The sequence below is a fragment of the Zonotrichia albicollis genome, chromosome 12 (assembly GCF_047830755.1).
Source record: "Zonotrichia albicollis isolate bZonAlb1 chromosome 12, bZonAlb1.hap1, whole genome shotgun sequence".
NCBI classification, from domain to species: domain Eukaryota; kingdom Metazoa; phylum Chordata; class Aves; order Passeriformes; family Passerellidae; genus Zonotrichia; species Zonotrichia albicollis.
This window is the reverse complement of record NC_133830.1, coordinates 4408873-4424466: the sequence shown is the minus strand read 5'-3', so window position 1 is coordinate 4424466 and position 15594 is coordinate 4408873. Positions and strand designations below refer to the sequence as shown.

General features: G+C 39.7%; 1 protein-coding gene across 2 annotated transcripts in view; it reads right to left on the bottom strand.

Moving 5' to 3' along the window:
• Positions 1 to 6147: 6147 nt before the first annotated feature.
• MDFIC2 (MyoD family inhibitor domain containing 2) overlaps positions 6148 to 15594 on the bottom strand; it is a 44625-nt gene continuing 35178 nt past the window's right edge. The window contains exons 4-5 of one of the 2 annotated variants that reach the window (XM_005491401.4): positions 12451 to 12672; positions 6148 to 8960 (exon numbers count right to left, since the gene is read on the bottom strand). In XM_005491401.4, coding sequence (XP_005491458.1) covers positions 8701 to 8960; positions 12451 to 12672 — 482 coding nt within the window. In that variant the 3' untranslated portion in view covers positions 6148 to 8700. The remainder of the gene's footprint in view (positions 8961 to 12450; positions 12673 to 15594) is intronic. The other variant, XM_074550371.1, reaches the window with a different exon arrangement.

The following is a 15594-nucleotide window of genomic DNA, read 5'->3' as shown; positions in this document are numbered from 1 at the left end:
AAACCCTGATGTCAGACCCGCCTGGGTGGTGGTTTGTCTCTCTCCTGGTTGCTGAAGGAGTTTCTGAATTTTTTGGCTGTCGCCACGCTCCTTTAGCTCCCCTGCAGCTCTGTTGGCTTTGCCTTACCAATGGCTTTTGTAGGGCTTTTAATGCCATTTCCTCTTAACCCTTTCAAGCCACATTCTCCACATGGGTTCAAAGATCTGCAAGTGGCTCACACGGTTTGGGTATTTTCCACTGTGCAGGGCTGCACTGGTGCTGTTCCCTATGCTTTGAACCACCCCATAGGGCTGACAGTTGAAAGTGTTTATGGTCTGAAACCCCAGAGGAGGTCCTTTTCCGTGAAACAATGTCTTTGGAACCTTAAGAGGTAGATTTCTGCTCGTCCCCTTGGGACTTTTCCATCAGTGGCAGAAGGGGCCTGTGCTGAGCGATCAGCAAACACCAGCAGCTGTAGATCCCCATCGTGCAGCAGGAGCCACATCCCTTGAGGTTACCAAACCAGCAGTGATAGCATAGGGATGCAGGTCTATCACCTGTCTCATCTGTCAGTGGTGACTTAATAACCTGGCACCTGGAATCCTCTCACTTACATGAGTAAGAGGGAGGAATGATTGATTTAAAACCTCCTTTCTCCAAGTAGATGCCGATTTTGTGCTGCCAGATAATATTACTGGTGCCTTCTGACCTTAAGAGAGAGTAATCTAAGTTAAATATCAGGCATTTGGATCTTGGCAAAGTTCAGATTGCCAAAATGAAGAAATACAAATAGCTAGGAAGGCGACGCTGCGCCTTCCCTGGATGGCTGAACAAGTGCCATTAGCGCTTGAGTGTATTCCCAACTAGATATAAAAGGAATCGGGAGTGTTAAGGAAAAACAGAGTAAAGTGAATGCCTCTTACAGCTGTCGCAATGGGAAAGTTGCAACATTTGCTTGTAGGAAAAGATGCAGAAGCACACAGAGTACCTGTTAGCGCGAGCGGAGCCAGACTTGGGCAGCATTTCAAGTGTTACAGACACAATCCTGAAGGCTATATGCAGAGCAGCATGACTTTTCCATGATGCTGGTTAAGAAGACGTGCCATTGCAAATTTTTTTTTTTTTTTTTAAGGCTGCCTAAGTTTTCTTGGGCCTTTATAGAGCAGATGTAGCTTAGGAGTGTTGAGTGTGCTGGGGGACTGAGCTGAGGGAATGGCATCCTTGGCTGTGTTATAAACACGGCTTGTCCCTTGGCTCCCCCCGCTGCAGATCAGGTTTCTAGCTGAGAAATAAAGTTCTCTGAGGGGAAAAAAATCCATCCTTGGTCCCTTTGTTCTGCTTTCCCATGGCAGACTGTGCTGACTTGTATTGTTCTCTCTTTTGTCTGTAAAGTTATGAGCTCTCTGGCTCAGATGTAGTTACTTCTATAAACAGGGCTTGTGACAGAGCCATTATGGGCAAAAGCAGAACAGAGTTTATTCCACCAGAGATTCTGAATGTTGGGGAAAAATATTTGTTCAGATAGATTTTAGAAAATTAAAGACCTCGTGCAGGAGGATTGTCAAAGAGAAATTTTTCTGGGATAAACAGGGAAGGTTTTTTCTTCTAGTGATTATTTAATATTTTCATGAAATGGAACAGAAGGTTGACCTGAGTCTTCAGGGCTTTCCAGGCTGCCAGGAAAGGGCCAGGGCCATTCCTCTTTCTGTGGGGTGGCAAAGCCCTGTGGAACTCTCCAGGGAAATGAGCATTTCCCAACGCCCATGGTGCTGCTTTAGCAAATGATCCCTTTGTCATGAACAACCCTTTCCCTGGAAAATTTATCCTCAGGCTCAGCTGGGATGATTATAGCTTCTAAGGGTATTAACAAATAGTGTTGGTTCTGGCTTTGTCTTAAGAAGGTTTCTATCACAATTAATCTTTGCCTACTCTCTATCCTTTCTTGTTTCTTGGAACATAGAGACCTTGCTATAAATATCTGTGAGTTTAAATATGAATTTCTATATGCACATATAGACCCAAGTGCACAAATGGACATTTTATCATATCATACCATGCTGCATCATGTAATTTAATACAATATTGTGTATCTGCAGTGAGAAGACACATTTTTCTGTCCTGGTTAGTCAAAGTGAAGCATCAGAGGTTAATTTCTTTCTGTCTGAAATTTGCACGAAGCAAGTTAGACACGACTTTACTGTGCCACGATAAACTTTGCATAGTATACCTTGTATAAAGGTAAAATACATTTTCCATGACTTAAACCTTTGTGGATCGGTGCTATGCTAAGGGCAATTAGATTTAACATCCCTGGAAGCTCCAAAGGCATTTTAAAGGACTCGCTCTTTTGTTCCAACTCTAGCACTCAAAAAGACTGAGACATTTTTGGAATAGGTTTTGATGGACTTATATGAAAATTTATATGACTAAGAATTGGATTTGTTCCTCTGGAATATTATGGATTATTTTTATGTGGGAATTACATAAGTGTGCAGAGCTGCATGCAGTTGGCTTAATGTAGCTAAAAATATATATTCTGATTTCCATTTGGAAAGGTAGCTGGATTTTTCCACCTTCCCCTCTCAGTGATGACTTTATGGTGTGTACGGGTTATAGATTACAGGAAAAATTGAAATGCATAGTAAAATCAAGGGGTTTAAAATGGATTAATATTTGATTATATCTTTGAGAAGATGAATACTGATGTGTGTCCTTCTCCACTCCTGATTTTGAACTGTGGTGAAATCCCTTACAAATAAAACTTATATCAGAGAGACCACCTGGATGTAAACAAGGACAGGAGTGGGCAGCACATGAGGAAGCAGAAATCTTTGAGGCCTGGGGCAAAGGCTCATCCTGCTTTCATCCCATGGCTCATTTGCCTCTGGTGCAGCAGAAAGCACAAGGATTACCCTCACAAGAGAAAACTTCACAGAGCAATCGGAGAGCACAAGTGAGGAACAACTGCTCTCTGTTACATTACTCAAAGATACTCCATCTCTTCCTGCCTTTTCATCCTTTACCTCTGTCTCTCTCTTGCTCTCTCTTCATATGCATATACAGGAGAATTAATTTGACACAGTAGTATCCAAAAATATGCTTCTTGGAGAAAGATTTTTTCCGTCTGTTTTTTTGATGAAAGGCCTCATGAAGTGGAGGCTGAACTCTCCTGTTACAAAAGAGAACACATTAGAAAACTTGATCCTTTTATTTTAAACTATTGGCTGTCCCACTTAACAGCAAAATTTGGTACATTTTCCTTCACCTTCTACGTGGAGCAACACCAGGTTACAATACCCCAAAAGATTTTAGGAAGTGGAATTGTGGTTCTGTGGGCAGCTTTGCTGTTCCTTTAGAAGGGTTTGTGTGATGACTGTACCAAGTGTTACTCTCTGAAGGGAAGAATGATGCAAATACACTGCAAGAGAGATGAGCAAAGAGTGTTCTTCTAAATTACCTGCACATTTGTGACTCACCTAGAACAAATACAGTATAAAATTGCAGAGCTGAAAGGATGCTTCCATCAGGTTTTTAAATGTTGTGTGAGATGGAACATGTTTTATGGCAGAAAACCCAAATTCTGCTTTTGTTTTGCTTCTTCTGTATGTTTTCTAAAATGGACATGTCACTTTGGCTGTATAATCTTATCATATTTAGATTTGATTTAAATCCTGTCTTTTCTCAGCTGTGCTTGCTAATGGAATCATTCATGCTTTTTATACAGTTGGTCTAATAATATTTTCCTCACTGCTCTCTGGCATTATTTTTTACTTTGTAGGAAGCATGGCAAAACTGGCAGTATAAATTGAGTCTGCATTTTAATGACATTGATGGTGATTTTTTCATGCATTTGGGTAAGGTGGGGTTTTTTTCCCTCTCTTTGTACCATGGTCATTCCAATATACTGGGCATGTGAATGACTGATTGATTTGCAGGATTCTCTAATAAGGAAGAAGACTTTTCTAATATTACTTTGCTGCTTGAGCTGCTCTGTTCATCAGAGCAGGCCATCAATAGAATGTCCATGAGATATCTTCATTCTTCTCTCTTTATTTTATAAGCAATGTACTCCAGTGACCTATGAACTTCTCTGTTGGAAGTCCCTGATCCCTCTTCAATACAACTAAAATGGTGTCTCCTGCTGGAAAGCACTAGGAGATGGTAAGTCAGTGACTTTCAGCACTTTCTGATAAAAAGATTTCTCAGATTTCAAATGAGGCTTGGTGAACAAACACCTCTCATTTAGTGACAGCATATTTTTTTCTGGATACACTTAGAAAGAGAGCAAATTATGAAATTATGGACTGTAGCAAGGACTGTCTCCTCTACATTTTATACCTCCCTCAATGACTTTAGTGATGGTAGGGGAAGAGGCACAAGTGTGGCCCTTCAGAGTGAGTTTTCTTATTTTAGAGAGGGTCCAAGATGCCAAGTGCTACCTCAGGAGAGCAAAGCCTTTTACAGAGGCAGCAGATGCAGTTCAGCATTGCTCATTCTGTTGTGCTTCAACTCTGACCACGGAAGCGCGAGCTCTTGGGACAGAAAGTGCTCTGTTTACACTCAGAGCTTGGCATTTTTCCTAAGGGTACCAATTATAATGGTGTTTTTTGTGATATGGGCACACATCCATTATGAATTGGCTTGCACCCACCAACTCATTTTGTACAGGCCATGGAACATCCATCAGATGGCAACGATTCCCATTCGTGTGCAATGTTAAGGAAATCTAGATCATTACCAGCAGAATAATGAATTCCCTAGAATTGTTCCATTGTGCAATTATATGAAGTATGCTAAGAGAAAGGGCAGTTTCTCAATAAAGTACTCCTTTTTATTTTCCTAAACCACAGGAATGATAGATTATTAATCATGATTAATGCTCAGTTACAGTGAATTATAGTGGAGCAGTGCCTGGAAATCCCAGTCTGCTTGGTAAACTCATTTTCTTGCATAATAGGAAACTTACCTTGCATTTAAGAGAACCCAAACAGATGAAAGCAATGGAACCACCCATTTCATATAATTAAAACAAAAATTTAATAGATACATACATTCTTAGTCTGACACTCTTGAACTTTTTTTGATACTGTGCAAGCATCATTTGAGAAATACAATTGCAAACATCTTAATTGTTCCCATATTTTGCTTTCTTCCTGAGAACCAAAGTCTTCTAGAGCTCAGCTGTAGTACTCAGCCTGAATTCCTAAGCAGCACTAGAGTTAAGGCAGAGTTGTGAATTTCTGGACATTTGGAAGATGTTTGTTGTTCTAGTTGATGACTTCTTGAGAGAATATGAATGATCAAAGTACTTTAGGAAGCAGAGGAAAGTCAAATGAGGTAATACAATATATTTCATCCCTATATTTGGGGATGTACATGGGATAATTTTTGCCAGCCCCACATCTAAGGGACTCATTGTACATGGAGAGTAAGGCACCAGAATGACATTATGGAAGTGCTCATGGTCAGTCAGAGAACTTAATATCCTTTGAGATAACTGAACTTTAAATTTTTGGAAGCCCCCAGAGGCTTTTCCAGTATTTATCAAACATCAATTCCCCTACAGTTTACATCCTAATCCATATTGTGTTCTGAGAACAGAGTGAAAGAAGGTGAAAAGACATTTTTGTCTCAAGGATGAGACTGCTGGGTCATTTCCAAGAGGAGATCCTTAGAGAGCATCCCGTGGTCCTTTCCTGTGGAAGGTAGCAGTGCAGCTCTCCGCTATTCTCTCTGTCTCTCTCTTCCCCCAGGCAATCTGTCAGTGCATTTCTGGAGCTGGGGAGAGGCGTCGTGTCGGAGCGCTGTTCCCGATTGCAAAACGGGAACTTCTATTTGTTGTTCTCAGGAGCTGGTTCCACGCGCTGACATCTCCCCGGGAGCACAGCTGAGTCCAACATGTTCCCAGCAGCCATCCACCCAAACGCCTCCCACTCCAGCACCCAGACCTTCCTTCCCAGTAAATAAAAAACACAGAGGCAGCCTCGAATTGTTCCAAGTGCTTTGGCTTAGCTGGAATGTCTGCCCATGTTCAGATCTGATAAATGGGTGTTTTTCTGCACCAGAAGTCAGTTTAGTGTGGGAATAGGATGGCTTTTCAAAGAGTTTCTGGAATAGTTAATGGGAAAGTCTGACTGACTTTCTTTGGTGTCAATATGTTTAAGTGTTCCTACATGTCATGAAAGTACAAAGTTGAAATTAACAACTTTAAGACAGAAAACAAAGTTATCATAAGCTGCTGATTCTACTGTGTTGTATGAAATAACATGTTTTTCAAGGTTTCATTGCTCAAAAAGGTCTCAAAAAATCTACTTCCTTAAAGCAGGAAACTGAGCAGTGTGCCCATGTACACTTCAGGCAAGGAGATACTGCTGCATTATTTAAAACACCACCAACAGCAGCTCTCAATATATCCCAGAGTGATTCCTTTCTTATTTCTGGGACATCCTGTCTAATCATGGCTATAATAATTCTGCCTTTGACCTTACCTGTGCCCTGTAATAGCCATGACCTCAATATGCCAACCTATGGATTACAATACAAAGAAATAATCTTTTGAATAATGATTCCTAGGAAAAAAAATTGGAAAAAATTCCACATTTGTGCCAAAATCCCCCAGTCCAGTTCCACAGCTGAATGAGGCTTCACTTGCCATGAGTCATACTGGTGTGGTCAATGTGTTTTTTCTTTCAGACTCATAACTGGAACAAGACATCCTGGCTTGAAAGGGAAAGTCCTCATCTCTGATTCCCTCACTGACAACATTTTGGGGTTTGCCACCCTCTGGTTTCCCGTCTTGGGCTCCATCCAGCCATGGCACATGAAATCTCCGATTTTGGAGACTGGCATCAAGAGCAAGGACTGTCAAGGTACATCTTTATTAGTGCTTCTCTAGAAATTGGTATGTGGAACAAGCTTCCCTCTTTTCTGACTCCTAAATGCCTTGGGTCAGAATTCTTATCATAAATACCCACATACTAGTTTCTACCACAACCTGTGGTAGAAAGGACAGAATGATCCAAGCCTTTGTGGGCTGGTATGTAGAAGTGAGAGTTTAGCTTAGCTTTGGAAGATTTAAGATCAGAATTCCGTGTGAGAAGGCAAATTGAAGCATTAAAATTGCCCATCCCTGGAGTGGGTGACCCAAACCAGTGTCTCCTGGATGGCAGTGGGTTGTGCTGTGGGGTCTGGGTCCTTTAGGTGACTATAGCTCACAATGGGACTCTGTAAGAGAAGAAAATCTCTTCTATTCCCCACCAATGTCCTGGAAGGAGCAGTGAAATTAGTTCTGGGCTGCTTGCTGCATTCCTGAGGTCTGTTGTCTTCTGGTCACCGGGCTTTGTAAGACACCTGGAAAAAGGTTGTTAGTGGTTCTACTTCTGGCTTTCTGATTTTTTTGAAAGCATGAGTTTTACAGAAGGGGGATAAGGAAAGGTTATACACAGGATTTTTTCCCCCCATTAAATGTTTGTGCACCAGGACTCTGATTAATAAACAAGTGGCTTCAATTATTTTAGAAATGTTTAATATCCCAGTATCTTGCCCAGGATCCTTGTTTGGTATTCCACAGGCACTTCTGCACTGAGATCAGTGGGGATTTTGGGAGAAATTTTAGTGCTTATACAAAGCAAGCACTGACTTTGGTGTTAGTCTATAAATACCTAATGTGAGCAAGCAATTCTGTATTTTCCTCTGTACTTAATACCTGTGTTCTGCACCCTCAGGCTGCTGAATTAACATGTTTTTGTTGTCATATGTGTAATGTGCAACATGTATTTCCTTTTTATTAATCAGACCTGCCATCAGAAAAGAGATAGAGGGAATTTGAAAGCACAGGATAGATACTGTCATTTTGTAATCTTTTGTGCACAGGTGGAGATGCCTGTTTGCACTAGAATAGGTGGCAATATTCTGTTTCTTGCAAAAGTCTTACAAATGGAAATCAAGGAAAGGAGCTGCTGGCTATCTATGGGGGTAATTCTTCTCTGAAAGTGTGCAGTCAATTCCCATTTTGGCTAATTATACTTAAGAAACCCTTTCCTATAACTAATGAACAATAGGCATAACCTGTTATTATATAACCATGGGCCAGCACATTTATACACTGTCCAATTGCAGTACCCTGTGAAAATGCTTCCTCAACGAAATTCACTGGAGATTTTCAGTGACATTTGCTGTAATTACCAGTAGCATGGTTTCTAATTATTAATTTTTTTTTCTACCTATACTGGGCATATAAGAGTGTTTTAAGAGATTGAATAAATAAATTTTTAATTATAAAATGATGCTGTATCATAAATTATTCATAATAACCAACAATATGTAATACATGTTTAGGTATGAATCCATTAGGAAGATGAACTAATATATATATCAGTCCTAAAATAACATCCTAATTTTTTCTGTGTTTATGAATGGCAAAATTGGTGTTTAAAGCAATTAAAGGTTCATAAAAGCTTGGATTTACAGTGGGTAAAGCAGCGAGCACACTTGGCACTTAGGAATTCTGTTGTCATCTATGGCAGAGAAGACCCCTTTTTGTCCTTTATTGGTTTCAGCAGTTTGTGATATCATGCCAACATAGAGACCTCCAGGGAGGGAGCAACAAGATGCACATAGTCCTCATTGACAAAACCTCTGGTTATGATTAATATTAAAAAAAAAAATCTCCTTTGTAATCTGTCGGGTAGTTTAGATGAATTTTGTCAATTATTTTCCTATCAGCGATAGCAGACTTCAGAGATCTCCATGGCCAGCTCCAGGCACTCGCCGGTCTCGTGGCAGGACTCAAAGAGGCTGCAATCAATGTCACAGTCACAGTTGCAGTCGTTGCTGCCGTGGTCTTCGTCGGAGGTCTGGTAATATCTATTGGATGGACAACAGGTATCTGTCAGCCAATGTTCACAGGTATCAGGCAGCATTATAAGAAAGTCCCAAAACTGGCAGAACAAGCAGGCCAGGATAAGTGTTGCACATTCATCTAAGAGAGAGGAAAAGCAGGGAGATGTAAGAACACATGTGAGCTGGGATTGCCCAGGTTTACGCCAGAAGTGAGGGGGTGGGCTAAAAATACATTGATGATAACTACTTCCATAGAGACAAGTGAAAAGTTTATTTTCTGTTTTAATTGCTCTGGAAAAACAACAGCTGTATGAAAAGAATTTGAGTGGAAATATTCTGTGGCAGTAAAAAGCAGAAGAACAAGGCCTTTAAACCAGATTTTATCTTCTCATGCCCAGACAGCAAGGAGGCTGAAGAGATACAAGAAGCTGGGAAGGGACACAGCCAGGACAGCCGACCCCAGCTGGCTAGAGGGATAGTCCAGACCATATGGCATCAATATAATTTAGGCAGAAAACAAGCAGGGGTTTCTGCTCAGATAACTGACTGGGCATCAGTTGGTGAGTGGTGAGCAATTGCAATATGTATACCTTGTTTTGTATATTCTAATTTTTTATTTATATATAATATATATATTTTTTTCTTCCTCCCATGTAAAACCACTACATTGTCCTATTACACTGTATTTATCTTATCCCATGAATTTTCTTCCTTTTACCCTTCTGTTACCCCCATTCTGCAGTGGGGCAGTGAGTGAGGGGTTCTGTGGGGCTGAGGAAACCATGACACCAGCACAGGTGACACCGGAGTTTATTTTCATTTTCACAAGAGCTTGCACTAAAAATGTTCAAAGACTACCAAGGACAGGGAGGGAGAGCAGGTCTGGAGAAGAGCATTCAGAGAGGGCAGTGTGTCCTCCCAACTCCCCACCAAACAGGGTTCTCACCTTTCCATTCACAAATGTCAGTTTTTCAAAGGAGACAAAAGTTTGGAAAATAGGTTAGGTAGGATGTGTGTCTGGAGCCAGTGAATATTCCTGAAAACGTGGTCACCATGACTAAAACTCTGTGCTATGTTTGTGCCCTCCCAAAATCAACTAATTAACTCCTCACCCCTCAGCCTCCAGCATCTGGGGAGGCTGCTTGGGTGCAGCAGGTGTGAGATTCCAATTGTGTGAATCCACTTGGAGCATAGACCCAGACCTTTCCTTTTTTTTTTTTTTTTTGTTCCTTCTTGTTTTTGGAAAGGAAAAATGCCTTCAACAATATGAATGTCTTTTCATTGCTTCTTTCAGGAAAGCATATGGTTATAACCACATTTCTTGCCCTAGGATGACTAACTGTGAACTCATTCAACTGCATTGGTTCTGTTGTGGCATTTTCTAGCTCACGTAACATGAAGTTCACTGCCAGGAAGTTTCCAGAATTATGCTTTTTTTTTTTAGAAAGATTTCTTGATGAAAAAACAAAATTAAAAAAAAAAATCATTCCAGCTTCTTTATTAAAAAGGCAAGGTAGCAAGAACAAATAGCATATGACTGAACTTCTTTCTAAATGGCATATCATCACCAATGTTATCAATTTTAATACTTATTTAAATATGTCAAGATCTATTTAGGTTCAGACAAGCACAACTAACTTCTAAGTCAGTCCTGTCAAATAAGAATGACTAGATTTTGGTGATACTCAGTAAGTTCATGCTTATATTTTTTCCTAGCTAAATGAACTGAAATAATTATAAAATTGAAACAGTTAATAAGGTGACACTACTGTATTTAATTGTATGAAATTTACACTGTAAAAAATGTAATCATTTTATCCAGTAGTTCTTGGTGTAATTAAGACTATTCTTTTTAGTTCTCTTATGTTTATGAAATTTCTTTCCTATACATAGATGTGAGAGACAGAATTCAAAGTTATGTCTCAATTAAGGATTTGGCAATTTTTTTCTCCATCTCCAAAGATCCATTTTTTTAATAACAGTTTTTTTCCCCTGAATATGTTAACCATAATGATGCTTATGTAATCTGGAGAGAATAGATAGGATTCTTAGGGCTTCATCCAGGAAAGAGAGCACACAAAAAGCGCAAGATTTTAATAATAAAGTAATGTTTCAGCACAGACTCTGTGATGTGCAGTAAAGATGCTTTTAAATTCCCATCAGAGCACACACCATGAACTGTGATAATGGATGTAACACATTTCAAAAAATCTGCATGTGTGAGGCTTTTTGGTCCTGTTTTAAGTGGGGTAATGTATATAAATAATAGATATTAGCAATTAGACATCCATTCCTATGCATTCATTTATATATTTGAAAATAAATTAGCCACAAACTGCATAAAGGAAGATGCAATCTCTTGTTTTCCCCTCTGTTTTCCCTGCTGTTTGCCAAACGGCATTACTGCGTTTATCTCAGTGAGAACAATGACCTCAGCTCTCCTTCTCTACATTACTAGATTAATTAGCACAAAAGAAGAATTTATAATAATTTTTCTAGCATGCCTCATCTCTAAGTTTTCCTGCTCTAGTTTGGTGGCATCTGCTCACACAGATGATGCTCTGAACAACCCTGGTCCAAAGATTGCTGAAGCCTTTCTGGTCATCCTTGGTGAGACCTATGAGTGTTGTATTTGCTCTTATTTGAACCCTGGGAACAAAATAATCACCAATTTCCTCATCTATTGCTCTGCCTTCAGAGGTTCTCTGAGCAAACAGGATTTGGCCTTGTGTATGTGGAATAAGCAGTAAGTTGTCAGAGTGGAGTGAGCTGAGTATGCAATGACAACCACAAATCTGTCTTCCTTTGGTTTTCTTGGCTTCTATCCAGCCCTTAACATTATTAATTAAGCACAGATTGGGTTTTTTTGTTGTTGTTGTTAATTTCCTTCACATTTAGCTTTTTTAAGGAGAATGAAATCTGTTATTTGCATCATATGGTACACACCTGTGTGCCAGAAGTGGCTGAGAGAGACCTCAAGCTCAAAAATACAAGTGTCAGGACAAGAGGACAAGTTCCCTAAATAAAATAAATACTTCAGATCCTTCTCTGAAATTAAGCATATTCCAATAGATATATCATAGACATCCCTTTTTAAGGATCTGTGACACAATAGAGATGTTAATGATTCTTGGAGAACAGGGCACTTTATTGTGTTGGTCTCTATTTAGAAATGCTTAATTTAGGAATTGTCAAATGATATGCACGACAGATCCCAGCTCCATTGGATATAACACACTAATCCATTATTGCAAAAGGCACTCAAAAGAAACTTCTGAAATACTTCGCAGAGCCTTTTTTTAACATCCACTGGAATAACCAGGAATAGATTTATCTGATACTGACACTGGTGCCTCTGTGCAAACTCTCATTGCTAAAGTACAAATGCTCTGTGGCACAATAAGCTCTAAGCTCCTCTTCTATGACTTTAGTATCACTGACAATTTAAGATCATCTTCTAGAAATTCTCATCTATCACACAAATGTCTGCAGGGCAACTTAACATTGCTTTTGGCGATGTTCTTGAACCTCCTGTTCAACATTTAATTTCGAGTTGGTTATACATAGTTCTTTTGCAGTGGGCATTATTTAGAAATCAGCTCAAATGTGATCTGTTTTATAAAACATACCGTCACTGTCTCTCTGATGTACTGATGCATCATCTTCAATGTAAGAGAATTCTCTGCATTTCTCCAGGGAAGCAATGGATGATCTGCTTGCATCTGACAATTTCTTCTCATTTTTGGTACCCTTTGATGAAGCGTCTGTGATGCTGAATTCTGCGACAGAACTCATAACAATACCTTTCATAGGCTTTTCATCTGTGTGTTTTTCATTTGTAAGCTGGTTATCTGGTGGGATTAGGAAAAAAAAGACTGTGATACCAAGGCAGAGATCTGAGAGAATAACATATGCAGAATTTTCAAACCTACAGTTGTTTACTTCCAAGGCCTAACCCTTCTCACCTAATGATTCCAGTCTCTTTACAGAGGTTTATTCATAGTAAAGGTATTTGTGAACTTGCCTTCTAAGGTTTTTTCTTAAACCCAGAGGACTTAGAGGCTAAGTAATAATTCATTTCCAGTGGGTGGGATCAGGTTTGGAAAGAAAACAGAACTATTGCCTCGGTTGACATCTATTTAGACTTTGATATCCTAACTTCAATTTCTGACATAAAAGAAGGCAAAACAATTATCTTGTTACTTTTCAGCTGCAACTTCATTTCCCTAAATTAACAGCCAACAACGTGCACGTGGGCAGTACCTGGATGCAGATGTGCCAGCTCACCGTGGCTCCTAATCCTGTAGCAAAGACAGCCAGATGGTCTCTGTTTAGCATCCAGATTCCTTATTTCATAACTTCATCCCCACTTGCGTTGTTGGCCTGGAAGTCAACTAGGAGATGGGATACTTCACATGCTGTCAGCGTGCCAGAGAGGCAGCTCAAAAACCAGAGGGAGAGCTTAAAATTAAGCCCCAACTAGGGGAAAGGTTAAGAAGAGTTCTGAGTTCAATTTATTCTTGAAGAATTCCTCAGGCACAGATAAACATGGGTTGATATATAGTTTCACTCGATCTCTGAAGTGATCAAGTGGCCAAGAAACACAGTCATTCTCTCCATGGCGGGGATGATAAAACCTCATCAGTTCTTATCTACAGCTGATTAACTCCTGCACCCTCACATCAAGCACAGCCTCACTTTTTATCTCACTTAAATCTTGTGATATGCTTGTTCTTGAGCTATATACAGAAAATCAATCTTTACAAACTCCTCAGTTTTGCAAATACTGCTTTCTGAGAGGAACAGTAAGTGCTCTGAAGTGGCTCAACTGCACTTGCCTGCAAGGAGTCTGAAGAGAGGCCCTGCATATCTCTTGGTTTTTAGGTACCTTTGACTTCTGACCCATGTTAAAGAAAAGCCAAGGAAAGGCTGACAGAGAGTGAAACCTTGATGAGACTGCAGCTGTTCCCCCAGTATCCTTGCAGAGACAGGAGGAAATGTGGATGGGATGGATGGATTGCAGGTAAGTGAAAAACAGTGCAACCATAAAGCTTGAAGAGGGAGGAAGCAAAGATTTGAGAGATAAGTAGAGTTGTTTTGTGTGTCCAAAAGACACAAGCCCGACTTGTTAGCCAGGTGTCAATATCACAAATGGGGCCTGTTTGTTCACACTGAGAGCTACACCCAGCCTTAGCCTTTGGATACACACAGACCAAATCAAAAGGCTTAGGCAAGAATAACTATTATTTTCCACTTTCAAAATCTGCCCAAAAATGTAAACTAGATATGTTTTAATTCATGATATATTTGTTGAGTTTCCCAATTCTGCAACAATACAATGGCCCACAGAATGCATTTAAGCATTCAAGAAGCGAGACTGAAAAAAAGTCTGACAGAAGTAATCAGTAAATGCCAGACTGACATTTACTGTATCCACCGACTTCTACTATTCATACTTGGAGTCAATTTTTATTCTTGAAGTGCTGTTGAAGAGAAATCAAAACCAGAAATAGAAAGGCATAGACATAACCTGAATTTTTCAATACAGCACCATCAAACAAAAGGGTAACAAAAGCTGTCACTCAGGGACTCTTCTGTTTGTTAAAGCATACTACATCTTGGAAAATACAAGTACATTTTAGTGTCAGACTCTTAGTTTGAAAAGCTCCCTTTCAGTAATGTTATACTTGTCTTGTACAGCTAGATCAAGTCTTCACGCAATCACTGCAACAAGCAACTTGCTATGACAAGCGAGATCCTTGCTTCCAGAAAACACTGCAGGAGAGGCTAAAGCAGTGTACAATTATAGGTCTCCATTTCATTTTTATGCAATTACCTTCAGTTCAGCTGTGGGTCCATCTACATTATGTCTTTTATCAATTTAATGTTTGCACAAAGTGTCTGAAGAAATAAAGATTGTGCTAGACCAGCAGAAAAAAAAAGGTGGTTAGCACTTTTTTCTTCCTCTATTATAGTTTGTTGGTGGATGGAACAGTAGTAGGTTGAGAGTTTGGAACAAATAGATGTAGCCAAATAGGCTTTAAAAATATATTACATACCACTTATAGTATTTATGATTACTGTTAAATGAGAATATAAAAAAAATCCCAAATTGCAATTAGAAATGGGAAGAGGGTCAAACTTTGCAAGTCTCTTTTAAGAGCCTGTGTTCAGCTTCAAATGTCCACATATGTCTGTGTTTTTAATGTATAGAAATCAACCACTGAAGTGAACTTAAAGGGAAAAATAAGTGTATCATGATGAAGAAATCTCAGATTATTCAGTGTTAGACTGTTAGGCAGAGGCTGCTAAAGGTACACCCCCACAATGTGCCATTTTTAAATAGTATGAAGTAGCAACTTTCTTCCTCACATGGGGAAGCTGGGACTCGCCTTGGCTGTTGCAGTAGAAGACTGGGATTGTTCACCCATGATTGTATTAAAGATAGTCTCAATACTCACATGGAATTTCTTTTTGCTTTTTCTTTTTGGAGTTGGGCGATTCAGATGGCTGACTACAAGTGTCTAAATTCATGGAAGCACAAAGTAAATCACTTTGCACTGATGCCAGCCCCAGATCCCTCTGGTTAATGGGGAGGAGCAGTGATACCCAGACTGGCATTTGCAGTATGCCCCCTGACCTCTATTTCTCTTCACTGGCTTTAGGCACAAACCAGCATCCTGCAGCCCTGGAGAAGAGGAGTCTGCAGTTTCCCTGCATGCTTCTGAAATTAGATTTAGTATAGAGGTATACGAGTGCTCTAAGTCTATTTT